This window comes from Sphaeramia orbicularis, chromosome 17, assembly GCF_902148855.1.
Source record: "Sphaeramia orbicularis chromosome 17, fSphaOr1.1, whole genome shotgun sequence".
Taxonomy (NCBI): domain Eukaryota; kingdom Metazoa; phylum Chordata; class Actinopteri; order Kurtiformes; family Apogonidae; genus Sphaeramia; species Sphaeramia orbicularis.
The window spans coordinates 11,792,896-11,813,015 of record NC_043973.1 but is presented as its reverse complement, the minus strand read 5'-3'; the positions used below and the strand labels follow the sequence as shown (position 1 = coordinate 11,813,015).

Sequence of the window (20,120 nt, the reverse complement as noted above, 5' to 3'; positions counted from 1 at the left end):
ACCCTAACCCTAACCTTAACCATTTAACGCCCATGCCTAACCTTGAGCAGACACTGGAACCATATTTAATCATTTAACTGCTTTGCAAACTATATTAATGGAAATATCTATATTTTAAAATAACTTTATTTTTTAGCGCACGACCTCCACTTCCGGTGGGGTACTTCCTTAGCATTAGCCACATTAGCCGAAAGCCTTAAAATTTTTCAGCCTATCCTTTTATTTTTTGTGGTGGTCTTAATTTTAAAGCAAGACACCTTTCGGGTAAACAGCGCCCCCGTAATTGAAAAGGTGGATGATGTTTTTTTTTTTCTTATAGTGGATATTTTTTTGGGCCGCTCTCTTTTTTTTCTCATAGTAGATAAATTTTTTCACCTGTTCTTTTTTTTTTTCTTATAGTGAATAATTTTTTGGGCTAGTAGATAATTTTTTTTTTTGCCTGTTCTCTTTTTTTTTCTTTTAGTGGATAATTTTTTTGGCTGGTCTCTTTTTTTTCTTATAGGGGATTTTTTTTTTCATCTAGTGGATAATTTATTTTAGGCTGTTCTCTTTTTTTTTCTTACAGTGGATAATTTTTTTGGGGCTGTTCTCTTTTTTTTCTTGTAGTATATAATTTTTTTCATCTAGTGGATAATTTTTTTTAGGCTGTTCTCTTTTTTTCTTATAGTGGATAATTTTTTTAGGCTGTTCTCTTTTTTTTCTTGAAGTAGATAATTTTTTTCATCTAGTGGATAATTTTTTTAGGCTGTTCTCTTTTTTTTCTTGTAGTAGATAATTTTTTTCATCTAGTGGATAATTTTTTTAGGCTGTTCTCTTTTTTTTTCTTGTAGTAGATAATTTTTTTCATCTAGTGGATAATTTTTTTAGGCTGTTCTCTTTTTTTTTCTTATAGTGGATAATTTTTTTGGGCTGTTCTCTTTTTTTTTCTTGTAGTAGATAATTTTTTTCATCTAGTGGATAATTTTTTTAGGCTGTTCTCTTTTTTTTTTTCTTGTAGTAGATAATTTTTTTCGTCTAGTGGATAATTTTTTGGCCTGTTGCACCTCTGGGCCACCGTAACAGTGAGATGAATATTTAAAATGTAAGTCAGAATAGGCAACATTCCCAGACCCAGTAAAATTTTTATGCTGCTTTTTGTAAATATATGTTCATTCTTTTATTTAGGTCTGTGATATATTTCAAAACTAGAAAGCCCTCAGAGATCATTAACCTCCACCAAGATGATGAATAACCCCTAAAATATATTCTACATCCATCATATTGTCTTCAAGCGTAGAACATAATTCAGGAAAAAACACTGTTCCAAACACACCTCAGTTAAGTTGTTAAAGAAATCTGTGTTTAAATTTTTGAGACATGGTGATTTTTTTTAGGAAAAAAATCTACTGTGTCCCTGACTTTGACATATCAATGTATTAGTAGAATCAAATTCTAAAGATTTTGACCAAGATGCGATCTGATAAAATGTTCCTCATCTTAGCAAATGCAAAGTGTGTGAAATTTTTTAACATTTTTTTCAAGTTTGAGTTTAGGTTTGGTTTAGGGATTAGGGATCTATAATGGTATTTATTTCTTGACTTGTATTTCTTATTTGCTAGAATACATTTTTGAATCAATATTTAGAGTAGAAGTGGAAGGGAGTCCAGAAGCAAGTTGTTTTTGTTAAATAATCAATGGTTTGTTGCACACAAAAATGTAACCATGAAAGCCTGTGTTAAAGTAAGGCTAAAACAGAGGAAAAATACATGGTCAGATTTAATCCACTATGAATTTATCATGTGAATGTGAGTTCTTCTTCTCCCTTTATTATTATAATGCAAGTTCCTTGGCACAACATTCTACCTGGCAGTGGGCAGAGTCAGACAGACAGACAGACTTTCGTGATAGTTCACCATAGTGACTAGACTGATGTTGAAGCATGTATAGTTGATTAGCAGCCCATGTCTTATTCATCCTCCGCAGGTTCAACGATAAAGTCAAGCACATTAAGATTCTGACCAAGGATGGCTGCTTTTACATCGCTGAGAGCCGACTGTTCAAGACTGTGCTGGTAAAGGTTTTAAGTTGATATGGATTTTTGTGCTCTACAAACCACAGCTGCATTAATGAGTGTAATCATTTTGACATGGCATTACTTTTGCAGCAATCTCTGGAGATCAACCAAAGCTTGCTGGCAATATTTACTTTGTTTTTTCCAACAATGATAGAAGTATAGCAAGTATGTATTTGTGTTTGGATGGATGTATAAACTTATCCCACAAGGACATTTTGTAAGGAACAGCATTTGGCTAATATTAGCATGATTTCTTTCCACCATAGAGAGAGAAAGAAACCTTCAGAAAAGTTCTCCCATTATTTCTATTAGGGATGTAACAATTACTGGTATAATGATAAAATTGCAGACGGTTAGTATTACCATTTAAATTCTAATTATCATGATAACCGTGTTTGATTACCGCCCTTTTAGGAGAAAAAAAAAACCTATGTAAAGATCTGCTTTTATGTCAAATATTTGATTATAGTTTTAATTTATCACAATTTTAATTGTATATACCTAATATTTGGAACCAATATTCACTTTTAAAGTCTTTGAAAAGGTTCGTTAAGCATCTGTGTGTTATTTATGCAATAAATTATATACATTTTTCAAATTGTATTTTATATATTTTTTTGTGTTTTTTGTCCTTTTGTGTTGATATAGGAGAGGTTAAAGTGAAAAAATAACACTGGTCTACAAGGAAAATGCTTCCAGAATAAAAGTAATGAAATTTTACCACATGAGAGTCACTGATAAAGAAAAATCAAGTCAACAATACTGGTTGGCTGAACTTTCCAAGATACAGCCTTGGGTCAAAATGTGAAACTCAAGAATTAATGAGAGAATGGGTTTGACTCAAAAGGAATATTTGTCTCAGAGCTACAAGATCTACTTCAAAACACTGTCTGCACATTAGAATACATTGACTTTACAGGTTCTATTTAGTGGAAGATTTCTAAAACTATTATATAAATGTACATAAACCAATATATATGTGTAATAACACTTAATCATATACCTTAAAAAACATCAGCAAACTGGCACTTTTGTCATTTATTTTCCAATTAATCTTATTAAAATACGTAACATTAGCACATTTAATATCTGAAGCAAATCATTTCTAAAAAATTGTAGACCAGTGTAATAGGCAGATGATATAAATGAAGTTGTGCTGAAAAATAAAGATACCAAACATGGGTATAGTGAACATTTGTTTATATAGTATATAAAGGCAAAATCAAAAGTACTGAAAAACGGCCTAAATAGGCTCAGACCACTAAGGGTTAATATTTGAATGTTTCTGTCAACAGAAAGTGCATTGTGCCAATTATTTTATTTATTTATTTTTAAATATAACTTGGTTAAATTATTTCAGTATGTGTATAAGTACTTTTTGATCATTTTGAGCACAATTTCAACAATACCGTGATAATAATAACCGTGATAATTTTGGTCACAATAACCTTGATATGAAATTTTCATATCGTTACATCCCTAATTTCTGTATATTTCTACACAATACCCCTTCAGCTCAGCCCAGGCGGTATAAAATGATGATAATGTTAACAATGTGTTCTCTTTCACTGTGCGTGTTTTACACAGGACCTGGTAGAGTACTACAAGCAGCACTCTCTGAAGGAGGGCTTCAGCAGCCTTGACACCACTCTACAGGTCCCCTATAGGGAACTGTCCAATGGAAACATGCCCAAGGCTGGCAGCGGTGAGTCTGCTTCACAAACATTCAAGTTTCTTAAGACTGCGTATGTCTGACCAGTGAAAATGCTTCTGATGAGGTCCTGATCCAGTCATACTAAACCCCAACCTCAACCTGAAGCAAAAGTTAAACTGTAAGTCTGTGTAAGATGTAAGGCCAAAATATGTTAGACTTCATTTGAAAGGCAGATTCTTCTAGTTTCTGAGTGTAACATGTACCTAAACCAAAAAATTAACTAAAACTACATCACTTTAAACATGGCTCCAATAGAGGGTATGCACGTGATGTCACCACTAGCGGAAGTCACCATGGTTCCGCCCACTGAGTGGCAGAAAGAGGGAGTAGAGTAGCAGCGTTGGCTTCAATACTGTCTAAACTTAAGAACAATATTTAATAAAAAAAAAATGGGGAAGAGCTGTTGTGCGATTGATTGTATGAACAGGTTTGAAAAGCAGTCGGAGCTATTGTTTTACAAACACCGAAAGACAAAGAAAAGAGACGTAGATGGATCCACAAATCCAGGAAACCAAACCTAGATCTGTGAATTCTGTTTGGTGTCAGCTAACATTAATTTATGCTGTATTTTTGGGTAAAATCATACCTTAAATTACGTATTGTTTTGGCTAATGTTACTTCTTAGTAAAGCTCTTGGTTTCATGATCAGATCTTTCATGGTTTTTGTCTTCATTTTGTGATTATGAACCTTGTGCTCTATATGATCAGTAAACTAACTTAAACAAATATGGGGGAACTGGAGAATAAAGCTACGACGGAGTATTAGGGCCACATGAGAAAATAAAAACACTTGTCATTACGAGTATAAAGTCATAAAATATTGATTTAAAACCCGTAATTGTATGATTATAGTCGAACACAAAAAGAATCACAATGTTATGAGAATAAAGTCCTAGTTAAAAAAAAAAAAAACAACTCATAAGAATGTCATTTGTTTATGAGATTAAAGTCATCATATTCCGACAATAAAACCATAATATTACAAGAATAATGTCATAATTTAAAGACAGGTGGGAAAAATATCATAATTTAAAAGAATAAAGTCGTACCCTGCTGGACCACAGCAGTTGTATCTGTGTTGTATAAAGTACTTGATCTGAACTAGACTCAGTAAATCTCCTCAGTACCAGTAGATCCTGCATATATTCACTGGGGTCAGTACACGGTCTACTGTAAATGCACTTTGGATCAGCTGGTTCTGGACCCTAGTTTTGGACCCTGGTTGTCAGTAATGATGAACCATGTATATTTGTTTCATGTAAAAATAGCGACAATACTTACCCTGGATGTCCAGATATGCGATTTCTGTCCACATGTCAGTGTTCGTGGACCACTTGTTCTTTGGTAGCTCGTACGGATCCATGTCCAGTCCAACTGTCCTTAATTTAATTTCATATTTCACATTTTCCTGGTCTGGCTGTGTTTACTGCTATACTCCGTCATGTTGAGCAGGTTGGTTTTTGCCACTCAGTCTGACTTAGAGGGGTGTGGCCTGGGGGGGAAGTGGCGTATGTGCATACCCACTATATATCTGTAAACCCAAAGTAAAGCTGATCGCAGTTTCACTAGGACAGGGCTATGCCACTGTATTTCCCATGGGTCAAATAGTCATAATACTATGGCCTGTGGGCTGGACCCTTGTACTATTACTCTAATATTGGATGTTTGATAAAGGAGCACTTTGCAGCGGTTAGTGACAATGTGGAGGAATTACATTGGGGGATAGTGTGTGAGACCTGGTCGGACGAGCTGCGGACTCGCACAAGAAGTTAGATTCCATCGCTGGATAGACCGTGGAGGCGCTTCGACAAACTGCGGGACTGAGAGAGAAAGTGGATGAACTGTGTAGAGATCTATCTGCTCTGAAGTGAGGAGTTAATGCTGAGGTCCAGTTCTAACAAAAATTTGAGTTCTAACTAATTTAGGCAGAAATCAAGTCTTTCCCCTGAGAGCTGAGAAAAGCAGCTGGATTTTCTCTAATCTGCTCCCTTTGCAGTCAAAACATTTTCCATGTTCAAGACACAGTAGGGAGTGAGTTGATACGGACTGACAACAACTGAAGGACAGAAGGCCTCCCTGTGTCTGTTATCCTCACACACAAACTTTTCCAAGGACTCACATAACACACACGCATGCCCCCCCTCCTCCCCACTCCCATCCTGTCTGCCCTCGTACTCTGTTTCCTCCTGTCCCCCACACTCCCACCAAATCCACTGAAAAAGTTCCACCATGTGACCACGTGTACTGTGTGTACAGGGTGGGGAAGCAAAATTTACAATATTTTGAGGCAGGGATTGAAAGACAGTGTATGACCAATTAGTTTATTGAAAGTCATGAGAATTTATTTGCCACAAGAAAATTTACATAATAGAAAATGTTTTTATTCTATGTGTCCTCCTTCTTTCTCAATAACTGCCTTCACACACTTCCTGAAACTTGCGCAAGTGTTCCTCAAATATTCGGGTGACAACTTCTCCCATTCTTCTTTAACAGTATCTTCCAGACTTTCTCGTAATAGTTTTGCTCATAGTCATTCTCTTCTTTCCATTATAAACAGTCTTTATGGACACTCCAACTATTTTTGAAATCTCCTTTGGTGTGACGAGTGCATTCAGCAAATCACACACTCTTTGACGTTTGCTTTCCTGATTACTCATATGGGCAAAAGTTTCTGCAAAGGTATGGATAATAGTGTTAGGTATGATTATGACATCAATATATGTTTGGTTTCAAAACAATTGACGTAGTGCCTGCTGAGAAAAAACAACTAAATGTTCATTGTAAATTTTGCTTCCCCACCCTGTATATTGTATGATGTCTTATGTATGTGCTTGCATTATCCTCTCTGTTCTTTCACTGTAATTTTCAAAGAAGGGGGTTTGTAGCGCCGCAACTAGGTTTGCCCCTAACATCGATCTTAATTTCATTTGATGTACTGTACATTGTACTGTGCTGTCAAATGACAATAAAAGCTATTCTGATTCTAATTGACACATATCGCCATCACATTTTCAACATTTTTATTGAACTGTTAACCTGTTGTGTTTTATATTTTAACACAACACATACCATCACAGTCACAGCAGTGCTGGGCGGTACCACACTTTTATGAGTCCATATTGAATACTTTTTTGGCACATATATTCAATACCTGAAACTCTCAGTAATTTTTTTGAAATGAAAATGTTACACTTAAAAGACATCTCACATGACAAATATTTAACAGCTTTAATGTGCATAACCTTTGGTGGCCATTTTTTAAGCAATTACATAAATGTTGAAAAATACATAGATAATAAATATTTAACATAAATATTAATTAAAATATAAAAATAAAACACAAATAATAAATATAAATTAAATAAAAATGTCAAATGAAACACATAAATAATGAATAATTAACACAAATGAATTTGATAGAAGTAAACAAATAATACACATGAATAAAAAAACAACATAATTTGAATGTATTCATTGAATACAATGAAATGGTCACATCTCCAAAGACCTTTTTTTTTTTAACAAGACCTACTCATTTTACATTTTTATGACAAAATGTAGTTAGAAAAGAATTAAATTGACTGCCATTCTGACTTAACTGGGATCATTGTCAGATGCTTATAAAGGTTGCTGATGTTGCTGCGGTGTTGTACAGTTTTACAACACAGACGACACTTTGTCGTAGTTTTATCCACGGGTGAAAAGTACGCCCACACCAAGATTCAAGATTCAAGATTCACTTTATTGTCATTCAAACACAGTTCCAACACAGATACAGTGCAGAACAAAATTACGTTTCATCGCCTTTTTGCATAAACACAAGAAATATAAAAACACCTTAGCAGCCAAAAATATATAAGACAATAAAGCATAAAAGGGCAATAGATTAAATAAAAGGGCAACAGACTAAAACCACAAGATAAATATAAATATAACAAGTAATAAATAGAGAAATGTTAAAATAATTGCACACCACACTCCTCTTTCTCTCAGCTATGATCTCCCTTCAGACACGTGAACTGTTGCTAACAGGCTAAAAATAGCTAACTGGAATCACCGCACTTCTGGTCACATGACATGGATAGACTAGTTCAGTTTTATGCTGCTGTAGGGGGGCATGTCGATACAAAACCTTGAAGTAAGTTACCCTATAAGATTCAGATGTGACACAGTTGCTTTTATTTCACATTTATTAATTAATATTGATAGTTTATTAGTGTAATCGATCCTCAAATGAGTAGTGTGTGAGTTTCAATATATCAATACAACAGAATCAATAAGCCCGTCCCTGAGTCACAGTAACTGCTGGCTTTTAGTGCAACTAAGAAATATAAACATAACATTTAAAACAATTTATGACCATCAACATTACTTTGTTCTCTGACCAAGGCAGATCAAATTTTGTTAACTCTTTTTTCACCATCATCTTTGCATCTCTTCATTGAATATGCCATGTTTTCATATTGAAACTAGTCTCTCTGGCCTTCCGTAAACAGTGGCAGTGCTGCAAAGTGTCGCAAAATGGTGTAAAGTGTTGCAAATAGCCGTATGTATGGTTTAGCAGCTGTTAAACTATTTATTTACTATTTGTGAGGGGAGGGGCCACGTCCAAGTCTGTGGGCCACCTGTTGAATAACCCTACCCTAGGATTTCAGATAGGGTTAGTCTTGTAATAGTGGGGTGGGTGGGTGGGGGGGCTTATTTCAGGAAATTTTTCAGATTCAACTTTAGGTCCTGGGTTCAATTCCAACACCAGCCGACGAGGGAGGGACCTTTCTGTGTGGAGTTTGCATGTTCTCCTCGTGTCTGCGTGGGTTCTCTCCGGGTACTCTGGCTCCTCCCACCATCCAAACACATGTACTGATAGGTTAATTGGTTAATCTAAATTGCCCATAGGTGTGAATGAGAGTGATTGTTTGTCTCTGTATGTCAGCCCTGCGATGAACTGGCGAAATGTCCAGGGTGTACCCGTAAGTACCTGGGATAGGCTCCAAGCAACCTAGTGAGGATAAAGCGGGTTCAGAAAATGAATGAATGAATGAAGTGTTAGTGATGAAAATGTGTGCTCGTGTTTCCCGCCACACTAATGGCGGCAAATTCAAATGGAATGTACATGTTGCAATATTTAGCCTCTAATGCGGCTTTGAAAGGGCCCCCCAAGAAACCAGAGGGAAGAGAACTTAGGACAGATTTGATCAAATGTCAGAATGGTATGAATTTTTGAAAAAACTAGGCATTTTGGTGACCTTTAACCTACAACATGACCTTGACATTAGACTTTTCATTGTACAAAGTACTCTTACGATACAATATGGCGTTGACAAGATCATTAAATGGCCCATCATGAACATATTTATACATTGCACTGGACAAAAGAGTGGAGAAGCTGTGGAAGTTGTGATTTTCAGAGTTAAAAAAGTAGTTTTTGGGGTGTGTGTGTGTGTTTGTGTGTGTGTGTGTGGGGGGGGGTTGGACAAAAATTAAAAAAAAAATTACACAGGAGTGGTTAGAACATCTTGTTGCGTAAGAAAATGTAAGGGCTAATGTGGTATTTGATATTAACCCCCCCAGTAATAGAAGTCAAAAAGTGTGACTCAGTCTGAAGTTGAGAGGGAGGATCTTCTAGCTTCTGTTTAGCATATGGATAAAACTTCAACCTAAACTACATCAGTTCAAATGTGCTTAAAATGTAACCCTAACCTGAAGGAAGAGTTTGATTGGGATTTGCTTTAGGGTGGAAACACAATAAGCATAAGGCCTAAATACTTGTATCAAACTTAATTTGAAAGGGAGATTCTTCTAGTTTCTAAGTTTAGGATGTGGACTAAACCACCTCAGTTGAAACATGGCTCCAATATAACCCTGATTCTAATAAGTCATTGGTGACCTGCCAGATGTTTAGAAGTTAAGAAGAATTCTGAGCATTTGTGGAAGTGTTGGAATGGAAGGGTGGTTTTTGATAACCAAGGCAAGTTCAGATACTGTGTTTCTTCCGTAAGGTTATAAACACCTTCTTGGGTGAACAAAACAGTAACAGGAAGTCATATTTTCCAATGTTTATTACACAGAAACTGAGAAACAAGGTGAGTGCAGGGGTAGCACTGTCTCGCTTGCTTTGTTTGGTTGTAACAGACCCGCTGTACGCCCTCACCTCAAACAACTGTGGAAAAATATCCCGGCGTACATTACAAAATCATGCTGACAGAGCATTTGCTTGGTTATTAGACACTGGAGCAAAAACCTTGTCTTAATACCCGAGGCCATCCTATCTTTGACGTGTGAGACATGCTGGAAATATTTAGCAGAGTATTATGAGCTAACGCGATTCCCCACGGACCAGTGCAGGGTGAAAGACAGAAGGAGCTTCTTGGGAGACGTGCCCCTTCAGTTTTACTCGGCTGATCCTCTTTCCATTTACATAAGTCAAATACTATTGATATCACACTCCAGCACATGCCGTTCATATTAGCCAGGAAATGATATCTTTATGACAGGAACTTGTTTTTACTGATTGTCAAGAAACAGATGATAATTTGGGTCAGTCAGTGGGTGTTCTACCTACCTCTGTAAACACCTGTCTTTTAGCCATTAGAAGAATCCAGTTTAATGTTGATAGAAGCTACCCAGTGTCACACTGAGCTGGAAGACAGATACAGTCTAGGACAGTGCTTCCCAATTTTTTTTGGCTTGTGACCAAGGTTATAATAGTTTGGATTTTTCATTATAGTTTAGTTTTAGTTAGTTTTTACTTTTTTTCCTCTAATTCAATTCGTTTTAATTAGTTTTTAGAGCAGGTTTGCTAGTTTTTACTAGTTTTGATTTTTTTTCTAAATGCTTAGTTTTAGTTTAGTTTTAGTGTTAATTTTAGTTTTGTTGTATCTTTTCTCTTCTTCTCCGTGGTATTCAAATAAATCCCATACAGGACTCTTCTGCTTTCTCCCAACTTTAGTCTCCATGTTTCCAGGTAGAGTGGGGATGAGAAGACGACTCTAAACGACAAGTGATGAGAAGTGACAGATGGTGAAGTGCCGTACGGTGCCGCTAGCTAAAATTGCTTGAGCGAAATAAATCGATTTCATACCAATCCGACATTGACAAAAACAAATGGAATTTTATCCATCATTTTTATCCCTTTTATGTAGTTTTGTAAGCACACAATACAGTTTCTGTTAGTTATTGTTTTTTTCTTTTAATTACAGTTTTTATTTATTTCAGTTAACAAAAATGTTTTTACAATTCTAGTTTTCGTCATTTCATTAGTTTTCATTAACGATAATAACCTTGCTCGTGACCCCATTTTAACATCACAAATTTCTGGCGACCCCAAACTGAGACATTTTTTTGCTTAAAATTAATTTCTTCTTGATCATGTAATAGTTTGCTACACTTAATAAACATTAATTTTAGACAACATTTATACTATATAATGTATATTATTATGAACGGAGGCAGAAAAGCCAGGTGTAGATTGCTGCACAAAGTGGGAATTTGATTTTCCTTGGTCAGGATATGTACAGTCAGTCCAGCTTGTGTTTACAATGCTGACAATTAATACTGAACAAACAAGAACTCAAACTATGAATTATGAAAGAGCTGCAGCATCTGAAACTGACCACAATGAACATGTGACAGATAAACAGAACCACAGTGCTTCAGTTTCAGCTTCACAGTTTGTCCTGTCTTTTACGTCTTGTGTTAGTCTTTCTCAACTCACCGTACATTTTTTCATTAGTAAGGTTTTCTTAATTTTTTATCAATTACTAGAAATTTCAGGCGACCCCATTTGAATTCTAGGTGACCCCACATGGGATCCTGACCCCAAGGCTGAAAAACACTGGTCTAGGACTTTCTTTGCATTCTAACTTTATATTGAACAGTTGTTTAAATTTTAACACAGCCAAAATGTTAATATTATTACACTGATAAAGAAAATCAAGATTATCACTACATTATTGCAGCAGCTTATTGTGTAATATTTATCTGCTGCAATTGCATAAGTGTGTTTTACTCTTTCAGCTGAACAATCATAGAAAAAAAATCAAAGTAAACAAGACTGAAGGAATTAAACAAGATTAAACTTTGTTACCTGTGGTGTTTTGAACAGGTTAAACATCTGCTTTGGTGCAGCTGTCTCTGCACCAAAAAAAAAAAAAAAAAAATCCATTCATACAATTATAATCAGAGCATAGCAAGACTCAATCAGCTGGAAAAAAATGTAAAAATTCCAGTGCAGATTCTTTCTCTGACAGTTTTACAGTACCTTTCATTAACATAAAAGCATTAGTAATGGGAATTCTTTTGGAAAATTTTGGAAAGCTGATTCTTTTGGCTCGGACACACAAACATCTCCTCACATCTTGACTCATCACATTCTGCTTTAACAGAAAAAAGAGCCGGCTCCCGTCGTTCACGTCAACGAGCCGGTTTCTGGAATGGGATTGTTGACGCCCAACCCATCACTAAAAAGCATCCTCCTCCACCTCCTCCCCCTAAGCTTTTCCCGGTGGTTTCAGGTGACTGGTCCAGATAGATCGGGGTCCCAAACCTGCTTACTGACAGGGTCTTGTCTCGGTTCGATTCACTGAGCCAGGACTGAGGAGACCGCAAGCTAACTGCAGGGTAGACTGCTGGGTCACACACAGTGTAGTTATGGTGTCATTTGACCTTAGAAAAGTAGGTCACAATTATAAGTAAATTAAAGTATAGGCCTAGGTCACCCATTTCAGAACTTGTCCAAGCTCCATACATGATACATACGGCAAGGCTATAATAGTTTTGGATTTTTCATTATAGTTTAGTTTTATTTAGTTTTGACTTTTTTTCTCTAATTCAGTTAGTTTTAATTAGTTTTTAGAGCAGATTTGCTAGTTTTTTATTAGTTTTTGTTATTTTCTAAATGCTTAGTTTTAGTTTAGTTTTTTTTTTCTTTTATCTTCTTCGCCATCGAATTCAAATAAATCCCAAACAGGACTCTGCTGCTTTCTTCCAACTTTAGTCTCCATGTTTCCAGGTAGAGTAGGGACTAGAAGATGACTGGAAACCACAAGTGACAACGAAATATCATATGGTGCCAGCAGCTAAAATTGCTTGAGGGAAATAAATCGATTTCATATCAATCCGACATTGACAAAGACAAAAACGAAGGGAATTTTATCCAAAATTTTTATACGTTTTAGTTAGTTTTGTAAGCACACAATACAGTTTCAGTTAGTTATTGTTTTTTTTTCTTTTATTTATAGTTTTTATTTATTTCAGTTCACGAAAATGTTTTTGCCATTCTAGTTTTCGTCATTTCGTTAGTTTTTTTTAACGATAATAACCTTAATGTATGGTAAAAATGTTAAGGTTCCAGGTGTTTTCTGGGATGTGTCACAGACAGACTGACAATCAGACATGCTGACGGCACCACGAGGGGGTAAAAAAAATGATAATAAACATAATAATAACAATTAAAAACCAATTAAAAACATTCTGTTATCCTACCAATGAAGGTGCAGGGTAGCCTCAGCTCATCAACACCTGCTTAACAAAACCTTTACAGTTTTGCCAGGGCTCTACACTCAAGAAGTGTATATACTCACATAGCAGCTCAAAAGCTAAGGAAGAAGTGTCTTAAAGTATAACATCTCTGCCACAGCCATTAGGCTCTGAGCTTTGACATCCATAGACTTACACTGAGCACTCTAACAGCATTAAGTCAATTATTTTTTTTTTACCCAGGGGTCATTTGGGCTTTTGTATTTGGACCCTCTTTAAATTATTCTTCCATTAATAGGATTTTCGGATGAATAGAAGCTTTGACGTCTGCCCTGTGGGCTTTGATTGACAGGTGTGATTGACAGAAGGCTTGCCTTAATCCATATATGGTCACTTCTGGCCACAAAGAGCCAACATGGATGACATGATGAACATAATTTACACACAATCTGTGGAAATTAAGCAAGAAGAGTTTAACATTAATTTACATAAAATGTTAACATCTATTTCACAATTAATTGTGGTAAATTGAGTACTTCATGTAGAAGCAGGCTTTCTTATCAGGACGTGGTAATACCCCAGAGCTCATATTCTGAATACAGTATGAAAACCATTCATAAAATACCTGTAGCTCAGGGGTGTCAAACTAATTTTAGTTCAGTGGCCACATTCAGCCCATTGTAGTAAATAAAGTAAAAAAAAAATAAAAAAATAATAATAATGATAATAATAATAATAATAATAATAATAATAATAATGATAATAATAAAGTAAAATTACTAGGGATGTAACAATTACCGGTAAAACGATAAACTGCAGTAAAATTGCCAATGATTAGTGTTACAGTTTAAATTCTAATTATCATGATAACCGTGTTTGATTACCGCACTTTTCCGGAGAAAACACCTATGTAAAGCTATGCTTTTATGTAAAATTTTCTGAGTACAGTTTTAATTTATTACAATTTTAATTGTATTTACCTAATATTTGGAACGAACATTCACTTTTAAAGTCTTTGAAAAGGTTCGTTAAGCATCTGTGTGTTATTTATGCAATACATTAAATACATTTTTCAAATCGGATTTTATATATTTTTTTGTGTTTTCTGGCCTTTTATGTTTTTATGGTAGGTTAAAGTGAAATAATACTGGACAGATGACACTAATGAAGTTGTGCTGAAAAAAAGATACCAAACATGGGTATCGTAAACATTTGTTTATATAGTATATAAAGGCAAAATCAAAAGTACTGAAAAACAGACAAAATAGGCTCAGACCACTAAGGGTTAATATTTGACTGTTTCTGCCAAGAGAAAGTGCATTGTACCAATTATTTTATTTTATTTTTTATTTTATTTAATTTTTTTTTCAAAATACAACTTGGTTATATTATTTCAGTGTGTGTATTAGTACTTTTTGAGCATTTTGAGCACAATTTCAACAATACGGCGATAATAATGATAACTGTAATAATTTTGGTCACAATAACCGTGATATGAAATTTTCATATCATTACATCCCTAAAAATTACATAATGAAATGTTTACATCTACCAGGTTTCCTTAAAAATGTGAAAAACATGAACAACCTGAAAAGTCGTAAGAAAAATAGGTGTAACTTTATCAATATTATGCCTCATGTTTACACATGTACATTACAGCTTATAGGTCACAGTGGATCTACAAATACACAAACCATTTAGTAACAGGCAGAATATTGTTAAAATTACACTTATTGTAGGTTGTTCATCATTTTTCAGGTTACTCATGTATTTTGTGAAAGGATAGTTTGTAGATGTGAACATTTTCATGTAGTTAAATTTTTTTTTACACTAAAACAAAAAGAAAAAAATATAATTTTCATTATTTATAGGTTATTATGATCGCATTCTACTGGCCTGACCCACTTGAGATCATATTGGTCTGAATTTGGAACCTGAATTAAAATGATTTTGACACCACTGATTACCTCCGCCAAGGAGGTTATGTTTTTGCCAGGGTTTGTGTTTGTCTGTCTGTCTGTTTGTTTGTCTGTCCGTTAGTGTGCAACATAACTCAAAAAGTTATGGACAGATTTTGATGAAATTTTCAGGGTTTGTTGGAAATGGGATAAGGAAGAAATGATTAAATTTTGGTGGTGATCGGGGGTGGGGGGGCCCACGGGGGGGGGGGCCACTGATCAGCCTTGGCGGAGGTCTGCGCTCTCCGAGTGCTTCTAGTTGTTAATATTTTCAGTGTAATTTTTATATTTCACAAATTGATCCCATGGGCCGGATTGAACCCTTTTGCAGGCCGTATGTTTGACACCTGTGCTGTGGATGAACACATATATAGGTATACATATGTGTAATGAACAGTGATTTTAGCACCCAGAGAGGAAAACTCAGTAATGTTGGAAAAACTATCTAGTAGTACTATGGTACTAAAGATGATATATCATTCCTCTCTACTGCACTCATAACTTAACTTAACTTTAACTTAACTTTCAACTTTATTTATCCTTAGGAAAGGAAATTCAGTGTGCAGCAGGGGTCATAAACACATAAGCACATACGCAAAAACACATACACAGAAACAGCACCCCCAGATGCCACCCCAATAAAATTACACAACACAGGACAACACACAATGGAACCACTCCTCTTCCCAACACAAGTTAAAAAAGGTCCAGTAGGGCAGTACACAAGTTAATTGCCATAATGGCCATGAGCCTTAAAAATAAATAATCACATAAAAAGATTTTAAAAAATTGACATATAAAGAAAAAAAAAAGTAGATATCAGCTACGTGAATTCAGATTCCTAATAGCCGCAGGAATAAAGGAGTCCCTAACCCGTCTGGTTCTCAACTGAGGAAGCCTAAAACGGCGACCAGAGGGGAGCAAATTAAAATCCCCAGAAAGTCGGTGATCAGGGCAGTTTAAAATTTGATTGGCCTTACCGCTGACCTGTTTATCATATATGTCCTGCAGCTGGGTTAGCTGTACCCTAACAACCTTTGATGCTACATTTACCAGCCTAATTAGCTTCCTCTTGCTGGTCATTGAAAGACCACCATACCACGCCACAATGCAAAATGTTAAAACAGACTGAATAAAACACTGGTAAAACAAAGTCATCAAAGTCCTGGACACATTAAATGATTTCATCTTTCTTAAAAAGAAAAGTCTCTGTTGGGCCTTTTTACACATCGCCTCTATATTACTCTCAAATGATAATTTCCTATCAATAATGGTCCCTAAGTATTTGTATTCATCCACATTTTCAACAATACAGTAAAGGAGAATATTACTGGTATGATGTATGCTGAATATATGCTTGTGGCAGGTAGGTGCACCACATAACAGTGGAAAATTTAAATGTATTTATAGCACCATTAAAAATGCAGAATATGTATATTTGGAGATATATTAAATTAATTGGTTTGGGGTTACCGTCATATTAAAGAGGGTAGCATTGATCATTAGAGAATGAATTGTGGACAAATTATGATCAACTCAACATGTTTTTTCAGTTACTGTATACAGGTACTCAGAAACTGAAAGTGTCATCGTTAAATATCAGGTGTTCCGAGCCTGTCTCATGTTCTCCGGCACTCAGACAACTGATTGTACTGCAATGATAGCGCAGACGGCAAGTGACTTCACCATGGCTCAGACCTGCTCGTAAAATGCTAATGGCACGTTCTCTCTGTTGTATCGTAAGTCGTGGCGTTTTGAGCTGCAAAAACATTTGGACATTTTCTTTGTTGCCTTTATATCGGCTATTGACCACACCTAAAGTTACCATTTAAGTGTGACTCTGTACAAGAGATTCGACTCAGTGTCCGACATTAAGGGATTCGTCCAAATGCCGACATTGCACGTGTCGGAAATGAAAAAAAATACAGCTGTTAACTGTGTTACTCATCTCGTGAGCAATATTTGCAAAATAGGTACCTGAGCAAATAATTTTCTGGAAATTTCACCACATGTTTGGACCGTGTGTTTTTAATGGCGCTAAGTATATTTCCAGTTATAGAAGATATATGCAATGTGTCTTAAACAGCAGACACCACCTAAATGGTTAAGGTGTAAGGCAGTGTTCTTCAAACTTAGGGTCGGGACCCCACGTGGGGTCACCTGGAATTCAAATGGGGTGAAATGACCTGAAATGGCTTGCAATTTCTAGTAATTGATTAAAAAAAAAAACAAAAAAACAACTTACTAATAAAAAATATATAGTGAGTTGAGGGAGACAATCACAATCCATAAAAGACATGACAAACTGTGAAGCTGAAACTGAAGCACTGTGGTACTGTTTATCTTTCAAATGTTCTTTGTGGTCAGTTTCAGATACTGCAGCTCTTTCATAATTCATAGTTTGAGTTATTGTTTGTTCAGTATTAAGGCTGTTTTATGCTTACCGCATCAGTGAGCTCCATGTGGCTTCACGCGGCTAACTGACGTCATTTTCACACCCATGCCCCTTCGGAAACTTTCCGCTTTGTGCACCTCAGAAAATTTGTAAGATACGCGCAGACAACATGGCTGACATTCAGGAGCTCCTGGTGGTAGAAGTACAGAAGAACAGGCACACTGGGACCACCGTGACAGCAGTATGGTGAACAATTTATGGAGAGAAATTGCAGCTACAGTCGGCAAAGAGGAGGAATGGGTAAAAAAAGAAAATAACTGGAAAAACATTCGGGACAGATATATGAAGGCAAAAAAGACCGCCAAAGGGAGAAGTGGAGACCCAGGGGGGAGCCCAGACTTCCCACAGATTCTGAGATAGTTGAGCTGGCTCTGGAATTTTATTAAACACAGGGATATAGACACAAATTTCCCTCCGGTTTGGTTTGTTATGGCAATTTTCTTCTTCTCTAGTTTTTTATTGTGATAGATGTGCGTTTGTGGCACACTGCCCCCTGCAGTTTGGGAATAGACACCGCGCGGAGCCGCCCGGAGTATAAAAGCACCATGTGTACTCTCGTGCCGACTCCCAGCGTCTATTTTACACACGTCACGTTTGTGCAGCAAGCATAAACCAGCCTTTAATTGTCAGCCTTGTAAATCCAAACTGGACTGACTGTACATATCCTGACCAAGGAAAATAAAATTCTCACTTTGTGCAGTAATCTACACCTGGCTTTTCTGCCACCATCCATAATAATAATAATAATAATAATAATAATAATAATAATAATAATAATAATAATAATAATAATTTCAATTCAATTTTATTTGTATAGCCCAATATCACAACAAGGTTATCGCAAAGGGCTTTACAGAGTCAGTTGGATGTAAACAACAGTCAAATAAACAGCAAGAAGATGAGTAGCGTCCTGGGCATCCCCTGTCCTTAGACCCTCCTTCTCGGCAAGGAAAAACTCAAAACCCAGTGGGAAAAGGGAGAAACCTCGGGGAGAACCACAGTGAAGGAGAGATCCACTCCCATGGACGGACAGGCTAGAGATGCACCAGGACTGATGGACGTCCATTTGCAGATGTAGTTCTAGTCTGCAAGGATGCAGTAGGGTGGACACATGGGGGGTCCATCCCGCTGGAGGAGACAGGCAGGGGCGAGGAGGCCCATCCACAGTGGTGAGGCCGAGGACGTCCATTCAGACAGGTGGGGGAGGGGGTCAGGACACAGGACAGGGCAGGACACAGATGGGTCAGCGCAGATCCTGTCGTCATTGGCTCCCAAGCGGTTACAACTGAAAAAGTAGCCACTCCCCCGGAGGGGAGTGGGCAAAGGGGACACCAGGTGAATAGTACTGCACAGACTAAGTTGGCTAAATATTAAAAATATAAGTGCAGACAAGAATGGTACGTAGAACCAGAAACAGGAGATAGGACTCAGTGCCTGTACTTCCCCCAGCATTCTTGCTCCTAGGGCAGCTTAGACTATATAATACATTTTATTTGTATAGCGCTTTTCATATAACTCAAAGACACTTTACATGCAGCAGATAAAAACAGAAACAGACATATTAAAAACAGATAAAAACAGGTACAAAAGGCAGGTATACGAATATAAAACAGTTAAACATTAAACATTAAGATTAAACATTAAAAGCAATTTTAAATTAATGAGTTTTTAAAAGGGATTTGAAGGTGTTGGGGTCAGAGCAGTGTCAGATAGAGGGTGGGAGGGAATTCCAGAGGGTTGGAGCTTAATGTTTATTTGCAACATATAGATACCTACTACATGATCAAAAACAAATTAATTTTAGCAAAAAAAAAAAAAGTCTCCGTTTTGAATGTCTGGGGTCGCCAGAAATTTGTGATGTTAAAATGAGATCATGAGCCAAAAAAGGTTGGAAACCACTGGGGTACGGTGAAGTGTTGAATAGAAATCCTGCTAAAAATCTCACAAGGTTGGTAAGAAACATGTAGTCTGTATTGTATTGCTGAATACTGTGAAGAGCTAATTCTCGCCCTGGGTCTGGAAAAGCAAAGACTCTTATTTCAACCTGCTGACATTAACAGGCATGAATGAGCTCTTGTTCATTCTTGTGCCGAAGTTCAGAAAGCTAAGTCAATCTGTCATTACCAAGCCCTCAGAGACGGAAGCAGATGCTCATTCGCTCTGAGAAAAGCGTTGCGAAGAAGATCGGGGAAAAAAAAAGGGGGGGGGGGGGGTCTTAAGGAAGAAGGAGATTAGAGGAAGTGGCAGGTGTGGAGAGAAACACAGACAGACAGACGGACTGAAATGGACAGCAGCAGGGCCGAGATGAAAAGCAGTGAGCGAGAGGCAGCGAGAAATGCAAATGAGAGAATGAGACAGATGAAAGTAAGAGAGAGAAGAGAGAAGCCAAAGACCCCATTTATACCTGGTATAATAAAGCAGTCGTGCTGTATCTTGAATATTGTGACCTTTCAACTTGCACAG

General features: G+C 36.5%; 1 protein-coding gene across 1 annotated transcript in view; it reads left to right on the top strand.

The window, feature by feature from the left end:
- The window catches only part of LOC115437782 (guanine nucleotide exchange factor VAV3-like), a 210,277-nt gene that overhangs the window by 151,451 nt on the left and 38,706 nt on the right, over window positions 1-20,120 (top strand). The window contains 2 exon segments of the mRNA XM_030161124.1: window positions 1,963-2,050; window positions 3,641-3,758. Coding sequence (XP_030016984.1) covers window positions 1,963-2,050; window positions 3,641-3,758 — 206 coding nt within the window.